The following is a 19,134-nucleotide window of genomic DNA, read 5'->3' on the forward strand; positions in this document are numbered from 1 at the left end:
TTAGAATCTATTAAATTAAGAAGTAATTAAACAATTTTTTATAATCAATGACATTTAGAGCAAATTTCGCATTTTATTCGTATTTTCTCACATTATTTCGAATAAATTATATTACTACACATCATCATTTTGCTTTTTATGCTTAGGAAATTTACTGATATTTCCTATCGAACATGTGTTTGCCAGAGATTCAGCTTATTTTTTCGAAAATAATCAAATTACAAAATACATATCAATCTTTACTGGTTTTCATAGCTATATATCATTCGGAATACTTCAAAAAGCATAAATTTAGATTCATATAATAAATATTTTTTCTTTGAACATAGCAAAATGGGGAAGAAATGTCTATCTTTCCAAGAGTTATTACACTTCTTCGAATACTTTTAATTTATATATATAAACTAAAATATATAAATTCTAATATATATTTCATTCCAACTTGTACAAATAAGTGGAAACTGATAAATAAACTTTTTTTTCCAATGTTTAAAGAATAAAAAAGTAAAGTAACATACATAAAATGCTGATAAAAAAAATATATTACCAGAAAAATAAGAAAAAAAATTCAGAAGGTAGAAGCAAGAGTAAAATTCACTGGTGGTTCGCCCTTCCGACCGACTAACAAATAAGTATCCATGCCACCATCTACTCCTTTTACTTCAATATGATCACGATATTCAAAGTCATAGCGATCACACAATAAATCTCGAGTTTTCTGAGATACCTGTAAATATTAAATTTATAAGTCACAGAAATTATCAAAGCAAAAGCTCTATGACCTAGCAAATTCCATCGCACAAATTAAATTCTTAAATTACAATTTAAATTAAAGAACAAAAAAGAAAAATACAACCTGTATTCGATTTTGCACACCGGTACTGTACATTCTAGATGCAATGTTCACTGTATCACCCCAAATATCGTAGTATAGCTTCGTGGTACCAATAACACCAGCTGTCACCGGGCCAATATTGTAGCCAATTTTACAAACAAAATCAAAATTCAACAAATCTTGATTAAAATAATTCAGCTGTTGTTGCAGACCTATTGCAAATTCCATCAACTAAAAAACAAACAAAATTAATTTCTAAATTCAGAAACAACATAGTATTAATAAAATCGAAATACATTAAAAAAAAAAAAAAAAAAAAAAAGAAACTCGCACTGAAGATGTTCATTAACTTTTCATCACTCTTACAATTAGTCAGAAAAATGAAAACTTTTAACATCTAAAAAAAGAATCTGCGTAATTTTTGCCTCTTACTGGTTGGTTCGTTTTTCAAAAAATGAATTTGAATTTGTCTAAAATTTAATAGCTGCAGCAAATTTGCTAGTTTTTGCAAAATCAAAAACCTGATAAAGATGTTCATAAGGATGCTGAGCTGAACGCCTTTTATCTGGATTTAATCCAGCTGCTGCCATATATGTAGGTCCAATAGTCTTGATTTTTTCAACCTGTGAGAAGTCAGGTCTATCAAGCAATTCATCAAAATCTCCAATAATTTCATTTAATACTCGTAAAAATTCACGTCCTCCTAAAATATTCAACAAATTCTTCCTGTTTTAGTTTTATATGCATAAGTTCTTCTTAATGAAAGATTATTGAGATCTGAAATATTTTCATTAGTTCGCACAAAAAAAAAAAAAATTTCTAACAAAACAACAAACAATTTACTCAACGTTTTTTTATGAAACATTGTCTAAAATTTAAAAAAAAAAAAATTATCTTTGACTCTCTTATTGCATATGTTAGATATTTAAACTAAAAAATAATGCATATGTTAAGATATTTAAACTAAGAACAAATCTTTGCCAAAAAAAGTTAAATCATTCAAAAATTTAAATTCAACAACAAACCCTCAAAAGTTTCTTCATACATTTCATTCCAATTGGTTATTGTAGCGAAAAGAACCGCTGTTAGAGCATGATTTTTAGAATATCTGATACTTGATTTCAAGGAATCTATGGCATGTTGTGGGATGATATTTGTTAGAAGCCAATCAGCTTGATCACGTACCGCTTGCATTTGCCGCATGTCACGTTGTGCTTGCACATCACCAAAGAAAGACATTCGAAATGCAGCTTCAAACTAAATTAATTAACATATTAAATATATTAAGTTAAGATTTTGAAATTTTAATATCCAAATTTTTGTCTGAGAAGCTAGCATATTAATGTAAGCAAATTTTTTTTTGAAAAATCACTAGGAGGTTTAAATAATTATATATGCTAAATATTAATTGTTAAATTGATTTTCATAATCATTTTACAAAAATCTAAATACATAAATATTTGCTATATAGATTTCTCATTTCTAAGTGCATAGATAAAATAAAATAAAAAAAATCTTGCCTGATAATTGAGAAAAGCAACTAAAACGACAACCAAGAAGACATCGATACAAATTTCAGGTAAATTAATAGGAGAGCCAAATCGTCCTGATGCCCAAAGTGGCACAGTACCATTGCAGGAACGTTGTTCAATATTTGAATTACTGGATGCTACAATCTGACTGAGATTTTTTTTCCGAAATTTAATTAAATTATTGAAAATAAAGTCTAATATAAATGTATTTCATCAGATAGGCTTATCTATCAACAAATAATAATTTACAAGGAATGGAAATTTAAAATAAGAGCAATTTTTTATTTCTTAGATGAAAAACTTACATTTGTCGACTAATGTACCAATTCGATACTGGCAAACATAAGTAAGCCATAGAAATACAATACCAACTAATAATGCTTCAGCTGTTTTTGGCCAAGCTGAGAGTTGCGAAAAATTGCAATGTGCAAATAATGCAACCAGAAATATATAAGCTAAAATAAATAATCCTACTTAGCTTGTAGCTAAAGAATCGGAATTGGTTGAAAAAAAAAAAAAAAAAATATATGCTTGAAGTTATTATAAAGATGGTAAAGATTGTGCAAAACTATATTGCATGTTGAATAATATAAAAATTAATTTTACAAAAGAAACATTTTTACTATTAGCCTTTAAGCACTGGATTTTCAATGCAATCTTTTAAAGCATATTTAAATTTTAATTTCAGGATGAAAAAATGGAAATCTGCAATAAGTATAAATAAATCAGAAGTTTTTTTTTTTCTTTTAAAAAAAAAAAATGAACATACAAAATAAAATTCGCTGTGTGAGCAAATTTGGCGAAATACATGCATATTCCTGGGCAATAATATCATCACATAAAGGTGCTACTGTTAATGCAACACCCGCTGGTAGCAATATAAGTACCATTCCTGAATAAACTGTCTAAATTTTTGTTAATACAAATATTTTTACAATAGAAAATGCACAACCAAATTAGAATTATAATACGAGTAGACAAAGACTGAGAGAAGTTAAAAAAATAAGATTTCTTGATTTGTATTTGTTACAGATGACCTTTTAATGTAATAATTAAAAATTTAAATTATTTTGCAATTGAATTATAAAAAACACCTTCATATGATAGAATAGAGAGTGAAAGTATTATAGGAATTGCCTAATTACTTAGACAAATGCGTACTAATATTACATGCAGAAGAATAATTATCTAAAAATGACTCATAATCTAAACGGTTAAAATATTTTCTATAAGTGATTTTATAAATGATCGTTTTATCGTTTTACCATTTTCTTCTCTCTTTACTTATCACAAAAATAAAGAATAAACATGATGATCTAAAAAATGATCTAAAAAAAATGAGCTAATCACCTGTAATATGACGTGGTGTCCAAAGATTAACAAATGGGAAAATCGTCTGACGCCTTATCAATGGTATACCAATGACAATGATAATCAATACTGTAGCAATAAGTGAGATCGTAAAATATATAATAAAAATTGTATTTAACATTCCCGAAACAAGAATTGCAACTGCGCAAATGACAAGTAACATCCCAGCTACCAGTACATCAATAAATACACCCGAATAATGATAATGTAAATCTGAGTTATCAATTTGTGATGCCTAAAAAAATTTGCATTCCTTATTGATCATGAAAAATTTGAAATTCAACTAAAATATTCATAATGGTCAGTTTAGATTTTTTATGACATAAAATGGATTATAAATATATACAAGTAACTTTTAACTCTTAACAAACATTATTTAAACGATAAAATGAATTTTGAAAGAAACATTCATAGTTAGTTTAGATAGATTCTTGAATGATAAATACTTCGATAATTACTATTAATCTTTACTTATTGCAAAATATTACATTTATGATTCATATTTATGAATCAAAAAAGTGACAAACATTTTTGCATCGTCCTACATCACAACTAGGCCATTGATGGTCAGCAGATTCTGCAAAATGTGCCCTATATCGCTCTTCAATGTTTACTTCATTAAATCGTAGAGTCCATCTGTTCAACCAATCATTACGCATCCAGAAACCACGATTAAAATTAATATCTGAATTCTGAAAAAAAAAAAAAAATATAGCACGAAATGAAATTCATTTCCAAAAACAAATCCGTAAATATGTTAGAGTGATAAAATTCAAATTATTTCTAATTAAATTTCATGAAAATTTTATTACAATGAAATTTTTATTTCTCGCTATAAAATTTATTAGAAATACAAAAATAATGAAAGCAATCTTTTTGATAGCAGCATGATATACCAAAAAAAAAAAAAAAAAAAAAGAATAACATCATACCTGAATCACTATAGCAAGGCGTTCGTCGAAAGCACGATCATCTGTATCAAATCGTGTTAAGGATGGAGCATTTTGATGATAGGAGATTGCAGTCTCGATTGGACCTGCACAAGAAAAAGTATCCGAAATTGAATCCTGAAAAATATGGAAAGCGAATTTGAATGAAATGTATGATAGAAAAATTAATATTAAAACTGAAAGATTACTATTACATTTGAGATTTCAAATTAGGATAATAAAATTAAAATTTCAAACAAAGTAAAGATTTTGAAAGTCAAATACTCAAAAAAACAACTAATGGAAGATTTAATTGTTGACTTTTTATTTATTCGTCTTTTAATTTACATTACAAGAAAGGTTTATTAATAATTAAAAAAAAGAAAAATAAACCTGCATTCCTGAACTCTTTGAATTACGTCTGCTACTTCCGTTTAGTAGTTCACGTGACATTTTACTATCTAACTGATCAATTATACTGAACGATTTTGTATCATCCGGATGTAAAGCATGTAATGAAGCAGATTTACGCCTTTTTTCAATAACCGGTGATTTACTATTCGCATTCTGAAATCAACAAAAATATTGTTTTTTTTTTTCTTTTGAAATAAACACAAATATTCAGCAACAATATCCAGTCAGCAGTATTCTACATGCCATTTAATGTTGTTTATTTCTACCAAAATATTTCAAAATTACAACACTAAATAAGAATCCATACTATGCGTAATACTATTCGATCTTAATTTCATGCTTTTTGCTTAATTTTTATTCTCAGATTTCTAAATTATGTAAAAAATAAAAACCTTATCCAAACATTCACTGTGATGAAGAATTTGTGCAGAATTACTTTCACACTTCCTTTCCAATCTTTTCATCTTCAAATTACCACTATACCGTTCAACAGGTATTGATGTTGTCTGCATCATTTTAATTTTATTTGTTAATCTCTGCAAATAATTGTAAATTTAAAATTTCGTCCTTTTTTTTTAAACTCTAACTAATTTACTTGCATACATTACTCTATGCTTTTAAATATTACATTAAATGTATACTTTCTAGTGATGAAACTACAATATGATAATGAGAAAATAAATAAAAAAGCCAAAAGAACAAAATTTGAAAAATTCGCTTCTTATTGCTGTTTCTTCCTTAAACAATCCAATTTTCTTACATTTTTTTTAACCCTAACAAAAAAAAAAAGGAACACAAAAAACAATAAATCTTTCATTATTTCCCAGTATTATGCTGATACTAAAAATTTGCAATATTAAAATGTAATACAGAAGCAACAAAATTAACACAAATATTGAAAAATAAATTTTTGAGAGCTAAAAAAAAAAATTTGTAGAGGATAACAACTGCAAAATAAACCTTCCGGAAGCTTATTTGGGAATGATTTATTTGGGATCCAGTTGAAAAGATATCACGTACTGAATTAGAACAGGAATTCGTTTTATTCATTGAACTGTACATATCACGCACACGGCCAGCAATAAAATAAGTTTTCATACCTGAAAAAAAGTATGGAAAAAAAATTTCAAATTTTACTTCATCTCAAAAATGGCAATTCCAAGCTTCAGGCATTTCAAATTTACTTTTCATTTCATTTCATCACCAAAACATTCAAATGCTTAAAATCGCTGCAAATTTAATTTTCATTTTATTTCATCTCAAAAAAAAAAAAATTCTTAAATTTTTGGACTGTACCAAATTTAATTTTCATTTTATTTTATTCTGAAACCCCTTTTAATTTTTTGAATGCCCTTCGATTTTTTATTTTTCTTCTCTCTGTTTTGTTTCATCTTTATTTTTCAGGATTTTTTTTTACATCGCATACCAATCGAACTGGAAAAGTCATTTTGAAAGTTCAACGATTTGTCAACTTTGGCAAATTTACGCAGAAACAAAATACAAATTTAATTTTCATCCTTCATTGAATTTAACAAAGATACATCGCTTTTTCACCTTTCTAGTGATTCCCTCCTTCCCAATTCTTATCAATCAATTCGTTTTTTTTTCTTTTAAAAGAAGCCAAAATTCATACAAAGAAATTCCTAAATGGTCTTTTTCTTTTGCTTAAAAAAGTTAGAAAGAAGCTGATTGATTAAAGTTGATTAAATATAAACTGATCAAAGTGAATGGTTTAACACTTAGGAAACACGTTGCTATTTTTATTTTTCTCTGAATTTTTAAAAAAATGGCAAAAAAAGAGTAGAATTCTGACAGTTTCATACGAGATTTACAGTTGATTTTTTTAATGTTATTTTAATAAAAATTCTATCTTAAAAAAAAAATCAAATTGATAATTTAGAAAAAAAAAAAGTAAACAGACATAAAAAAAAAAGCTTGATATATATGTATAAGGAAAATAAAAGATACCAGCATAATCAGGTCCATCTTCTAGGATATATTCATTATTTAAAAATTTTGCAGTAACTTCCGAAATATGTATACGTCCAGCTATTCCTGTTGATTCCATTTCATTTGCAAGTGTTACATCATTTGAAAAAACATCAAATTTGAATCGTTTCATACCAACCATACCACATAAAACCTTAAAATAAGCTCTTTTGAAAAGTAGAAAGTAGCAAAAAATACGAAACATTACAATTTCAAAAATTCATAAACATTATTTCCATATGGGAAATCTCAAAATTATAAAATTAATGAAAGGATTAAACAATATTTTTAAGATTTCTGTAAATTCTTTAGCAAGTAATTGAAATAAATGAAATTTATAACCATAAAGTTTCACTATAAAAAGTAAAAAAAAAAAGTGCTGCAAAAAAAAAGGAAAAAAAAAAGACAGATTCTTGATTTCGATAAAAAGTCATCAAAAGAAAATGGTGTTAAAAATGATAAGAAATGAAAAATCAATCAAGAAAGGTAATTAAAGGAAAAAAAAAAAAAACAACAAATGTAAAGTAAACACAATAAATGCATGCAAAGTAATTTGTTTTTTTTTATGTTAAAATCTGAAAAATGAAAAAATTTACTTATTTTATGAAAAATGACAAACATATACCTACCTTACCGGTATGTATTCCAACACGCATATTAACATCTTGACCACGATCTTCGTCAAATTGTTGGATAGCAAGAATCATTGCAAGGCCCATTTCAACACAGCAACGAGCATGATCAGCTCGTGGTTCGGGGCAACCTGCTACACAATAATAACAATCACCTGAAATTTATTAAAATTTATTTTCATCCGAGTTTTTATCTATTAATTATAAAATTATGCAAACAGTGATTGGTAATAAATCATATAGCTTCATGAAATTAATAGCATTTAAAGATTGTGAATTCACAAGTAATTAATAGTTAATTTAAATACAAAAGTACAAAATAACCTAATGTACTGATTTTTTCGAGATTGCATAGACCACATAAATAGTCAAACCGTCCAAATAAATCATTAAGCAAATTCACCAGCTCACTGGCTGATTTGTTTGATGACATTTTTGTAAAGCCTAAGAGATGATATATACATATGAAAAATACTTTTCAAATTTCAAAAAACTGAAATAAAAATTAGATATTTGCTAACAAACATATAATTTTAAAACTAATGAATTTCAACAAATTTCTAAAAAAATAAAGAAGAAATAAGATGTGCTTTCATTTTACGATATATCTTACATCAAATCATTTTTTTTCTTCTTTTTTTTCATGTTAATTTCTTTCTTTCAGAATAGATTGAGAGTATAATTCCGATAATAAATGATGAATAAATATATAAGAAACAAAATTACTTACCAGCAATATCGGCAAAAATAATAGAAACATTAGTCATCAAATTCATCGTAAATGGTCGAAACTTTCGAACATTTGGTGCTAACAATGTTCCTGCTGATGCATTTGCTTCTCGAGTATTTTGGAAGTGATCTTTTGCACTCTCTGCACTTGTCGTACGTAAATATGCATCTTGACTAGCCGATGACCTTCTTACATTGGTTTCTTTTAGCAATTCATCAGCAACCTAAAATGGAAAAAGTTAAAATTAAACAGGAAAAGAATCAAACAGACGTAATCAAAGGTCAAAATATTAAAATGCTCAAAATGAAAATGAAAATAGAAATGTTAATAGTAGAAAGACATGGTACTTCAGATTGTGCATTTAACAAAATAGAAATATTTTGATATGAAATTTCTGCCATATGTCTGCCATAAAAAAAAAATAAACCTTTTTTGGCATAACTGATTGTATCATATGATCTTTCAATTGTGTTTCCATTTCTAGATCTTTACGCGCAAGTAACGATTGTCCTACTCTTAGAAACGTTTTCCGCTGACGAACTGAAAAAAAAAAGCATAAAAATTTCTAGTTTATAATTGAAAACAAATTTTTAGCTTTAAAAATTCCATGCAATATAATTGATTAAAGTTTATACTTCAATTCAAATTAACTTATCTGAATCAATATCAATTATTAAAAATAATGAAATGAGAAAATACTTGAGTAAATATATATATATCGATTACCTTGTGTTAAAATGAATAAATGAACACCAAGTAGATTGATACCAAAATGGAGGATAAGTTTAACACCTAACGTATCACCGTAACTCATACTTCCAGCAGTGATCATTTCGAATAATATCGAATAAATTAAACCAATGCAAATACATAGATATAGTGGTAATGGAACTACTGTATAGATTAATAATACTACCTGTAAAATAAAATAATGAATTAATAAGAATGACTTAGCTATATGCCGTAAAAATTTTGAATTTTTCGTATTACATAATCATTCAATTTTAAAGATAACAAAATACATAAAAATTTGAAATAAGTTAAAATAGAAAATGAAAAAAAAAAAAAAAAAAAGTTGCCTGAAAACTTGTGGCTAAATCACCAATAGGACTCATGAAAGAACCGGATTTATCAGAGAAAATAAGTAGAGTTACAGTACAAAGTATAAAAACACAAAGAAATGATGCTGGCATATAAAAACGTTGATAATGTACGGAAAATAATGTAAAGAGAAACATTCCAAATGATATTACAAATAAAGTGATCGATATTAGCTGAAATGAATATCTCGAAATAAGTGTACGATTGATATTAACAAAAGTGAAATGAAGTAAAACTTGACTGAATTTAAAAAACAATTAATTATTGTAAATTATGGATTTAGTTTAACTTCATCTCAAATACAAATTAATTTAACAATCGCTTTATTAGTATCTGCTCCGATTTTCAATGCAACATAAACCATAAAGGTAGCACTATTATCCTATAAGGTTATATATGTCGTGATTAAGTCTAAGTCTACCAATAAGTCTAGAAGATTAACCACAAAAGATTGATTATAATAAATTAAATTAAAGTAAAGACAAAAAAACAAAAAAAAATTAAGACTAAGTTGAAGTAATTTGTAAAAAATTTACCAAAAAAAAAAAGAAAAAAAGTAAGATAAAACTAGAAATAATTTAGATATAACTTACCCAGTGTATTAAGCTAGCATGATTAAAAATTTCCAAATATATAATCCATAAAATACATGATAAACAAATGTATACAAGTCCAGATCTAAAATTCTTCTACTATAATCATTAGTTAATGATTGCAATAATTTCAATAAAAGTGATAAAAAATTTTAAATTTTTGCTAAACAATATTTCATTAATGCATTAGAGAAAGAAAAAGAAAATGACAAATAAATAAGTTATAAAAAATTAAAACAAAAAAAAAATACAAAAATAAAATAACAAACCTAAATCTATCTCTGAGTTGTGGAAAACTGCATTTCCAATATTGCGTTTCTAGAGCTGTTGATGAAAAATGTGGATTCCACCATCTTGTAGAAACTCTCTCGAAGAATGATGCATGTGGTGGACTTATAGAATGGCCATGTGTCTAAAAAAAAAAAAAAAAAAAAAATGATTAATAATAATTTAATTTTTTAAAATTCATAAATTTATTTTTTACATTTATAATTCTCATTCGTTCTCTTCTTTTCTTTTTTTTCTTTGCTAACTGATTAACTGTAGATAATAATAATAATAATACAATATCATAAATTAAATATAATAATGAAATTTTGATTCTTAATCATTTTGAAATATTCGTTTTTTTTTTTCTCTCTCTCTCTCTCTTTCTTTTTTTTAAAGAAAAAACAAAACAAAACAAACAAACGAAAGAAAGAAAAAGAAATTATTGATTAATCAATTTAAATTTAATTGATAGATTGAAAAAATAAACAAAAAAAAAAAAACCATTACTTCAGTGATCGGATGTTGTTCACCACTTGAACCATTCGGTATTGGTGTCTGTGAACCATTGCTACCAGAAGCACTGCTACCAGTAACACCTCGAATACCAACCGATGCTGCTTCTGCTGCTAACATGCTAACTGCTTCATCAACCATATTCTCATCTTCTTCATCGTTCCGCATCCTCTTCCTTTTTCTTTTCTTTTCTTGTTAAAAATACTTTTCGTTCCCTCTTGAGGATTAATTTTTCCTCTCTCTCTACCTCTCTCTCCCTCTCTTTCCTTCGTTCTCTTTGTTTTGTTTTTAAAATTCTTTTTGTAGTTTAAATTTTTTTACTTGATTAATTTTCAAATTTCAATTAATATGCTATTTTCAAATTATCAACCTATACTCATCCTTTCTTTGTTTTATTATTTTTTTTTTTGTTCTTTTTTCTTCAAAAAAAAAAAAAAAAAAAATGAATGAATGAATGAATGATAAAATGATTTATGATTAATTGTAATTATCACTGAATGTTACTTTCATTCATTGTTAATAATTTTTCTTTTTTCTTCTCCATAATTTCAATATAAGCAGCTATAATATAAGTTTGCAAAATATTAGTGAATAATAATCTGAAATAGAAAAATGGAAATGAATTTTTATTTATAAGAAATAAAAAAAGAAAAAAAAAAATGAAATATTTCAATAAATTCGTAATTACATTCGAATAATAATTGCATAAATAATTTATACTATCATGAAACTCTCTTAAAATGTTCATTTAATTACAAAATATACAAAAAATATTTGATACTTTTTAAAAATTTCTAGCATTCCTAAAGTAAAACAATATTATATATTTTTTTTTCTACAATATTTTAAAATACTTTCTGTCTTTTTTTTTTTTTTTCAATATTAGCAATTTGTTTATTATTTATTTCATAATTAAAATAATGCTTAATAAAGCAAATCGAAAATATGCTTAATTTAAGCAATCATAAAAATAAATATTAAATTTAAGCAATCATAAAAATAGATATTTGGCTAAGAATTTATTCCTAACATCAAATGAAATGCTTGAATGGAAAATTTTTTATAATAAATATGAAAAAAAAAAGATAGTTTTGAAGATGAAAAGCATAAAGTAGGCAATTAGCAGAAATTAACTAATACAATAAGATTAATTGTAGAATAAATTATTATCAAAACTGATAACTCTAAAAATAATAAAAAATTGCTAAAAGATTTAATATTAACTAATGTGAAATGATCAATGTTTGAAATATAACAAAATTTCTTGCAGAATTTCCCATAAATTTTATTAAAAATTAAAAAAAGAAAAGAAAAGAAAGAAATTATTTTTAAGCATTACTTTTTTTCTTAAAATAATAACATATCAATGGTATTTATCAATTTTTCTTTTTTCTTTTTTTTTTTTAAATTTCATCAAGCAGAAAGAATGTTTATATACTTTTATAATTTTTTCTATAAAAAACTATAAATATATTGAAATTATATAAAAATTAATTTTGATACATCAAAAATTATAAACAAATGCTGATAGTTGATAATATTGATTGTTTTTTTTTTTTTGTTGTTGTTGTTGTTTATGCAATAAATTTTACACTTAAAGCACAAAAAAAAAAAAAAAAAGAGAAAAAAAAAATAAAGAAAGAAAGTTAAGTATAATAACTTTAGAAAAGAGCTTTCTTTCAAAAATTCAAAAAATATATTGATCATTTCTATTTTATTCAATCAATTATAAAACTTTCTTCAAAAATTATTTCAAACTTCGAATAATTCTTCATTTAGTTAATTGAAAGATTTATTTTTGTTTTATTTCAATTTTTTATCAAATTATTTTAAATGAATTTTTTTTTTTTACTGAATTGAACTTTATTGAATTTTTATCAAAAATTTATCATCTTAACTTATTCAGATTATTGAAAAAAAAAAAAAAAAAGCAATTTTCACTTTCTTTTCCGTATTTTCCTCTTAGCTAATCATTCTATAATTGTATGATTTCTAAACTTTCTAATCTTATTATCATGCTGATAACAGCATTATCACACTACTCACTTCTATCATATATTTCTTTCAGATATATTTTTATCATTTAGCAATATTTATTGATATATTTATTTAGTAATCTAGCAAAAGCTAGTATTTTCCAAAGAAAAATTAAACATTTATTCTAATCATATTTATTTCTATAGTCTATTTCATCTCTTAGATTATCATCAAATTCCACTACTTTTTCATAAAAATGAAAATAACATAATTTAATCGATTCCTTGCAAACATCATATATGAGTGATACAAAAAGTTATATTTATTTCAACTAATCATATAAACATTCTAAAGGCTTATAACTTGAAATAAATATCAAGCTACAAATTACTATAGATGATAAAAAAGTTGAAAAAATAAATAAGTAAAAAAAAAAAAAAAGAATAAAATTTCAATGAACCAAAAAAGAAAAAAAAAAAAAAAAGTTCTCATCCTTTTTCTCTTATCATAAATAATCATTTATTACACTGATAACATTATCATTTAATCGATTTTTTTACTTACTATAAAATCAGATAATTGTAAAATAGATAGATTTGATAAATATTTCAAAGCAATATTTATACAAAAATATTCAAAACTGGAATACATGAAAAATTTGAATTTCATAGTTATGATAACATTATTTTTTTTCTAAAAAAAAAAAAAAAAAAAAAAATAATAAATAAATAAAAATGAAAAAATAAAACTGCAAATAGAGCAATGAAGGATAAAGGTAAATGATACTAAACGATTAAAGAAATTTTCATTCATATATCACTTGCATATTGATAATTTTTATTAGCAAATGTAAAGATATAAACTAAAAGTTTAACATAACAAAGGATAGAATGAATAAACAGAACAAATAAACAAATAAACAAACAAAACAAAAACAAAAAAAAAAAAAAAGATGAAAATTTGTATCCATTATTTCTAGCGTAAAAATGCTTTCATTCCCTGAGGAACTATAAATTTTCGAAGTTCATCGTTAAAAGATGAGAGGAAAAATGATGGAAGATGAAATAAAATGAAATGAATCATAAGAAAAGAAAAGAAAAGAAAAGCAATCGTTTTTCTTTTTTTCTTTTTTCCTTTAGCAAAGAAAAACATTTAGCACATAAATGGATTGAAAGTTAATATAAAAAAATAAAAGAGGGAAATTTTAATGGGTTAATATTGTTTGATTGCTTAATGCAAAAACTTTATGCAAAAAAAAAAAAAAAAAATTATACCATTTTAGTTTTTAAAATGGAAATTTTTGCATGAAATAAAATGAATGTGATAGAATTAGATTAAGCAAATAAAATTTTAAAATTTTACATATAAATAAATAAGCATTAAGAGAATAAAGAAAAAAAAAAAATGAATTGAAGTACTTATTCGTAAGGATAATAATAATAATAATAATAATAATAATAAGATATTAAAATATGTTATAAATGAATGAAGAAAATATAAAAATTCACTTCAAATAATATAATTATTCTAAAGGGTTTATTTAAATTTAAGTATGAATGTATTATAATTATTATATTAATTAAGTATTATAATTATTGTATGTATTATAATTCATCTATCATTAATTTGCTTATACAATAATATATTTGCTATTTTAATAATATGCTTAATTAGTTATTATCATAAATATTTACAAGTTATATTTGAAGCAAGTATATAAGTTGTATTATTTTTTGAGCACAGATGGATTGATGTAAAAGAATAAATGTGAAAATGATTACACTTAACTTCACGTCATAGTTCAAATCTAGAAATCAAACATCATTTTCATTTTTTTCATTTTCTAAATCTTACAATATTTGATTCAACAATTTAATTTTCATCTTATCGAAAATATTCATTTAGTTATTTCTATCCTTTTTTTTTTTTTTCAAATTGACAATTTAAAAAAACAAAAAAGAAAATTATTTTGCGATTCTTTTTTTTTTTTTTTTTCTTATCAAATTCTTATCAAATGACAACTATATTTAATCTTCCGCCAAAATTGGTAAAATTGAACAAGCCTTTTCTACAATCAATTTATATTACTTGCAAAACAAATAAACAATGAGACACAATAAACTTTAATGAATTATTAAATGAGTAAGTAATTAATTGAGAATAAAGGACAAATTAGCAGTGTGAAAATCAAACAAAAACAAAAAACAAAGTTACGAAGTGAAATAAATATTTTTAGATATAAATAAATATATAAAGTTATGGCCAATGGCCAAGTATAGAATCGTAAATTCGAAAGCTTTCAAAAAAGCGAATCAATCAGCTAAAATATGTATGTGTGCAAGTTGTTAGCCTATGTATGTGCCTTATATACATATATGTACGATGGCTACTAGGCCAATTCATTTCACTTTAAAAAGAAAAAAAAAAAAAAAAAAAAAAACTGAATCAAAATATACTCATATCAGAAATGAAATGAAATGGAAATGAAGTGAAACGAAATGGAAGTGAAATGGAAATGCAATGAAATGAAACGAAATGGAATGGAAATGAAATGAAACGAAATGGAATGGAAATGGAATGAAATGAAACGAAATGGAATGGAAATGAAATGAAACGAAATGGAATGGAAATGGAATGAAATGAAACGAAATGGAATGGAAATGGAATGAAATGAAGCGAAATGGAATGGAAATGGAATGAAATGAAACGAAATGGAATGGAAATGGAAATGAAATGAAACGAAATGGAATGGAAATGGAATGAAATGAAACGAAATGGAATGGAAATGGAATGAAATGAAACGAAATGGAATGGAAATGGAATGAAATGAAGCGAAATGGAATGGAAATGGAATGAAATGAAACGAAATGGAATGGAAATGGAATGAAATGAAGCGAAATGGAATGGAAATGGAATGAAATGAAACGAAATGGAATGGAAATGGAATGAAATGAAACGAAATGGAATGGAAATGAAACGAAATGGAATGGAAATGGAATGAAATGAAACGAAATGGAATGGAAATGAAACGAAATGGAATGGAAATGGAATGAAATGAAACGAAATGGAATGGAAATGGAATGGAAATGGAATGAAATGAAACGAAATGGAATGGAAATGGAATGAAATGAAACGAAATGGAATGGAAATGGAATGAAATGAAACGAAATGGAATGGAAATGGAATGAAATGAAACGAAATGGAATGGAAATGGAATGAAATGAAACGAAATGGAATGGAAATGAAACGAAATGAAATGGAAATGAAATGAAATGGAAATGAAATGAAAATGAGGGTGAAAAATGAGATACGAAAAGAGGATGGATGATTTAGAGGATGGAAAAGTAGAATGATGAGAATGAAAAATTTGTAATTCAATGCTACTAACATCAAAACCTTATAATTTATGTCTTGTTTTTCTCAAACTCTTTCTCTCTCTCTCTCTCTCCCCCTCTCATCTCCCTTTCTTACCTACCTTTCTCTCTCTCTCTCTCTCTCTCTCTTTATTCCTTCATCGTACTACATTAAAATTATCCACTAATGTTATCATCATCATCATCACCATCATCATCATCATCATCATCATCATTTTCCACATCAATAAGTCATTTTTCAGTTTTATTTAATTGGGAGAGGAAAAAAAATAAAAAAATAAAAAAAAATAAAAATTTTTACTTTCTAATGGCATTCAATAAGTAATAATTATACTTATTACGATTGCTATTAGGAATTGAAATAATAGTTATTATAATAATAATAATTATTATTATTATACTACATATTGAATAAATGTATTCCTAAATTTATCAATCGTTAGTTAATTAATTAACAATAATTTAGATTATTTTTTTTTTTTTTTTTTACAAATCATTATAATTTCATATTTACTAGATGTTATTTAATTACTGCACTTGAAAAAAGGAAGAAATAGCTTTCTAAGCCAATTTATCAAATTTTATTTTAAAATTACCATCCCAAAAATTTATTTTTCATAACAAATCTTTTATAAAACAAAAGCATTTTTCTTCTTTCACATTTAATCCATTCAAAAAATTATGATCAAAAAATATATGGTAATATAAACTTTGAAAATAATATGCATGCATGCTTACTTCTAGCAAATTTAAAAAGATTGTAAATTAGAAATTCAAAAAAAAAAAAGTTAAAACGAATTAAAATTTAAACAATTGGATTAATATAATTGGATAAATTTTTAGTCTAATATAATAATTAAGCACATTTAACTCTTTCTTACTTTTATCATTAATTTATCATTTATTAACAAACATGAAATTATTGTTAATGGAGCAGATGATAAGTTAATGATTATATTTTATGTAAATGATAAGTTAAAATATTATAAATTATATTCTACAAAATTATCATCACTTATTTCAAATATTACTGAAAAAAGAAGAGAAAAATATTAATCTTATATACGAGGAATGTTTGATCTAATGAATATAAATATTTAATCTTCTTAATTATCATCATCTTTTTATCATCATACATATGTTTCGTGATAATTTAGAACAAAAAAAAAAGGAATTTTTTTTTCTTCTTGTAATTTTTTATTTTTGTTGTTGAATTGCAGCTAAAATTGCATATAAAAAATTGCTGAAAAAAAAATTTTTAATTAAAGAGAGAGAGAGAGAAAAAAAAAGGAACACAAATGAGTAAAGTTAAACAAAGAAATTGTTATTTTAACTTTTACCTAACTAATTTTTAATGTCAAATTAGCAGTATAAATTAGGTAATCTAAATGATTCGAGAATTTTATCATTCTATTTTAGTAAAGTTAAAGAAAAAAATTGTCACTTTAATTTCCAATTAAATAATCCAGCTAATTTTTAATATCAATTTAGCGATATAAATTAGATTTTTAAATGATTTCGAAGTTTTTATCATTCTATTTCAGTTTTCCATTTCACTTTTAACTTCTTGTCCTAATCCTATTATTATATTTCTTCCTTCCTCTTTTTTTTTTTTTTCAAATAATACTGAACATAATTTAAATGTACTTCAAGTTAAATTACATACAAAAAAAAGAAGAAGGAATGCATCGAGAAGTAAAAACTACATAACGAACATTTTTTTGCAATCATTTCTCTTTTTCTTTTTTTTCTTTTACAGAATTTATTTTTCAAGAATTGGATTAAAAAGAAAAAAAGAAATTGATAAATTTCACATTGAAGAAAAAAATTACTTTTTTTTTTTTTTTTTGACAAATTTTCATATGAAAATCAATTTGTAAATTTTTCACACGAAAGAAAAAAAAAAGGGAAAAATTGAAAATTCAATAGATAATAGAATAATTTTAGATGAATGAAAAAATACAAATGAATGTAATTTATAACGAATAAATTATAATTGTTATGAAAAAAAAAAAAAAAGAAAAGTGTTATTTGATTATTTCATATTTTAAATTTATATATTTAAGAAAGGCAATAAAATAAGAATGAACATTTAGTAATATTAAGAAAATGATTTTTTTTTTTCTCTATCGAACTGGTTTTTATTTACAATGAAAATTTCATTTTCAGTTGTAGCAATTTTTGCATTCCATTTTCAGTCGATGCTTGAATTTTTTGACAAAATTATAAATAAAAGGAAGAGAAAAGTACACATCAATCAATCTAGCACACACACACACAAAAAAAGAAAAAGAAAGAAAGAAAAAAATTCCCAAAGCTATCTTCTGGTCATTTTTTTTATGGAAGAGGCAGGTTAAATTAATTAAAAATAAACTTGGGATGAAATTAATTGGTGAATTTCATTATTATCTTTTGTAGAATGTAACTAATTATACCTTGAATATAATTCTACCTGAAATGTTGATAATTACTTATTACTTAGCAATTTTTCATATTCTTTTTCCTTCTATCATTCAATTTACTCTTTTCTTTTTTTTTTTTTTTTTCTTCTGTGAATTCATTTAAAATTTAATTTCATTTAAAAATTTAATTTAAAATTTAATTTAAACATTTAAAATTTAATTTAGTATTTTCAGTCAATGAATAAAAAAGAAAAAAAAAAAAAAAAAAAAAAAAGGAATGAAAGGAAATATCAAATTACATAAGTAAATCGAATTTATATAGCTTGGAAAATAATTCTTAATTGATTTCCACTCATTCAATGAATATATTTAGCAATTAATCAATGAATAATAGAGATTATGAACTGTTTCAAAAAATATTTTTTGAAAATTTCATTCTTTCACTAATTCAAAAAAACATCACTGATCAAAG

General features: G+C 24.2%; 1 protein-coding gene across 1 annotated transcript; it reads right to left on the reverse strand.

Annotated features, from left to right (window-relative positions):
* Positions 1 to 568: 568 nt before the first annotated feature.
* On the reverse strand, positions 569 to 11,077 carry Bma-acy-1 (adenylate cyclase, type IX, putative; the record flags this gene model as incomplete). The annotated part of the gene is made up of 23 exons (XM_043077769.1): positions 569 to 727; positions 857 to 1,066; positions 1,357 to 1,538; positions 1,861 to 2,092; positions 2,356 to 2,504; positions 2,673 to 2,822; positions 3,137 to 3,259; positions 3,718 to 3,973; positions 4,266 to 4,430; positions 4,671 to 4,805; positions 5,061 to 5,234; positions 5,474 to 5,617; positions 6,042 to 6,181; positions 7,050 to 7,224; positions 7,700 to 7,857; positions 8,027 to 8,146; positions 8,433 to 8,655; positions 8,860 to 8,972; positions 9,159 to 9,348; positions 9,512 to 9,706; positions 10,127 to 10,211; positions 10,396 to 10,538; positions 10,904 to 11,077. 23 exons carry the CDS (start codon positions 11,075 to 11,077, stop codon positions 569 to 571), a joined length of 3,795 nt encoding a protein of 1,264 aa, XP_042933703.1.
* Positions 11,078 to 19,134: the final 8,057 nt, after the last annotated feature.

The sequence above is a fragment of the Brugia malayi genome (assembly GCF_000002995.4).
Source record: "Brugia malayi strain FR3 genome assembly, contig: Bm_v4_Chr1_scaffold_001, whole genome shotgun sequence".
Lineage (NCBI taxonomy): Eukaryota > Metazoa > Nematoda > Chromadorea > Rhabditida > Onchocercidae > Brugia > Brugia malayi.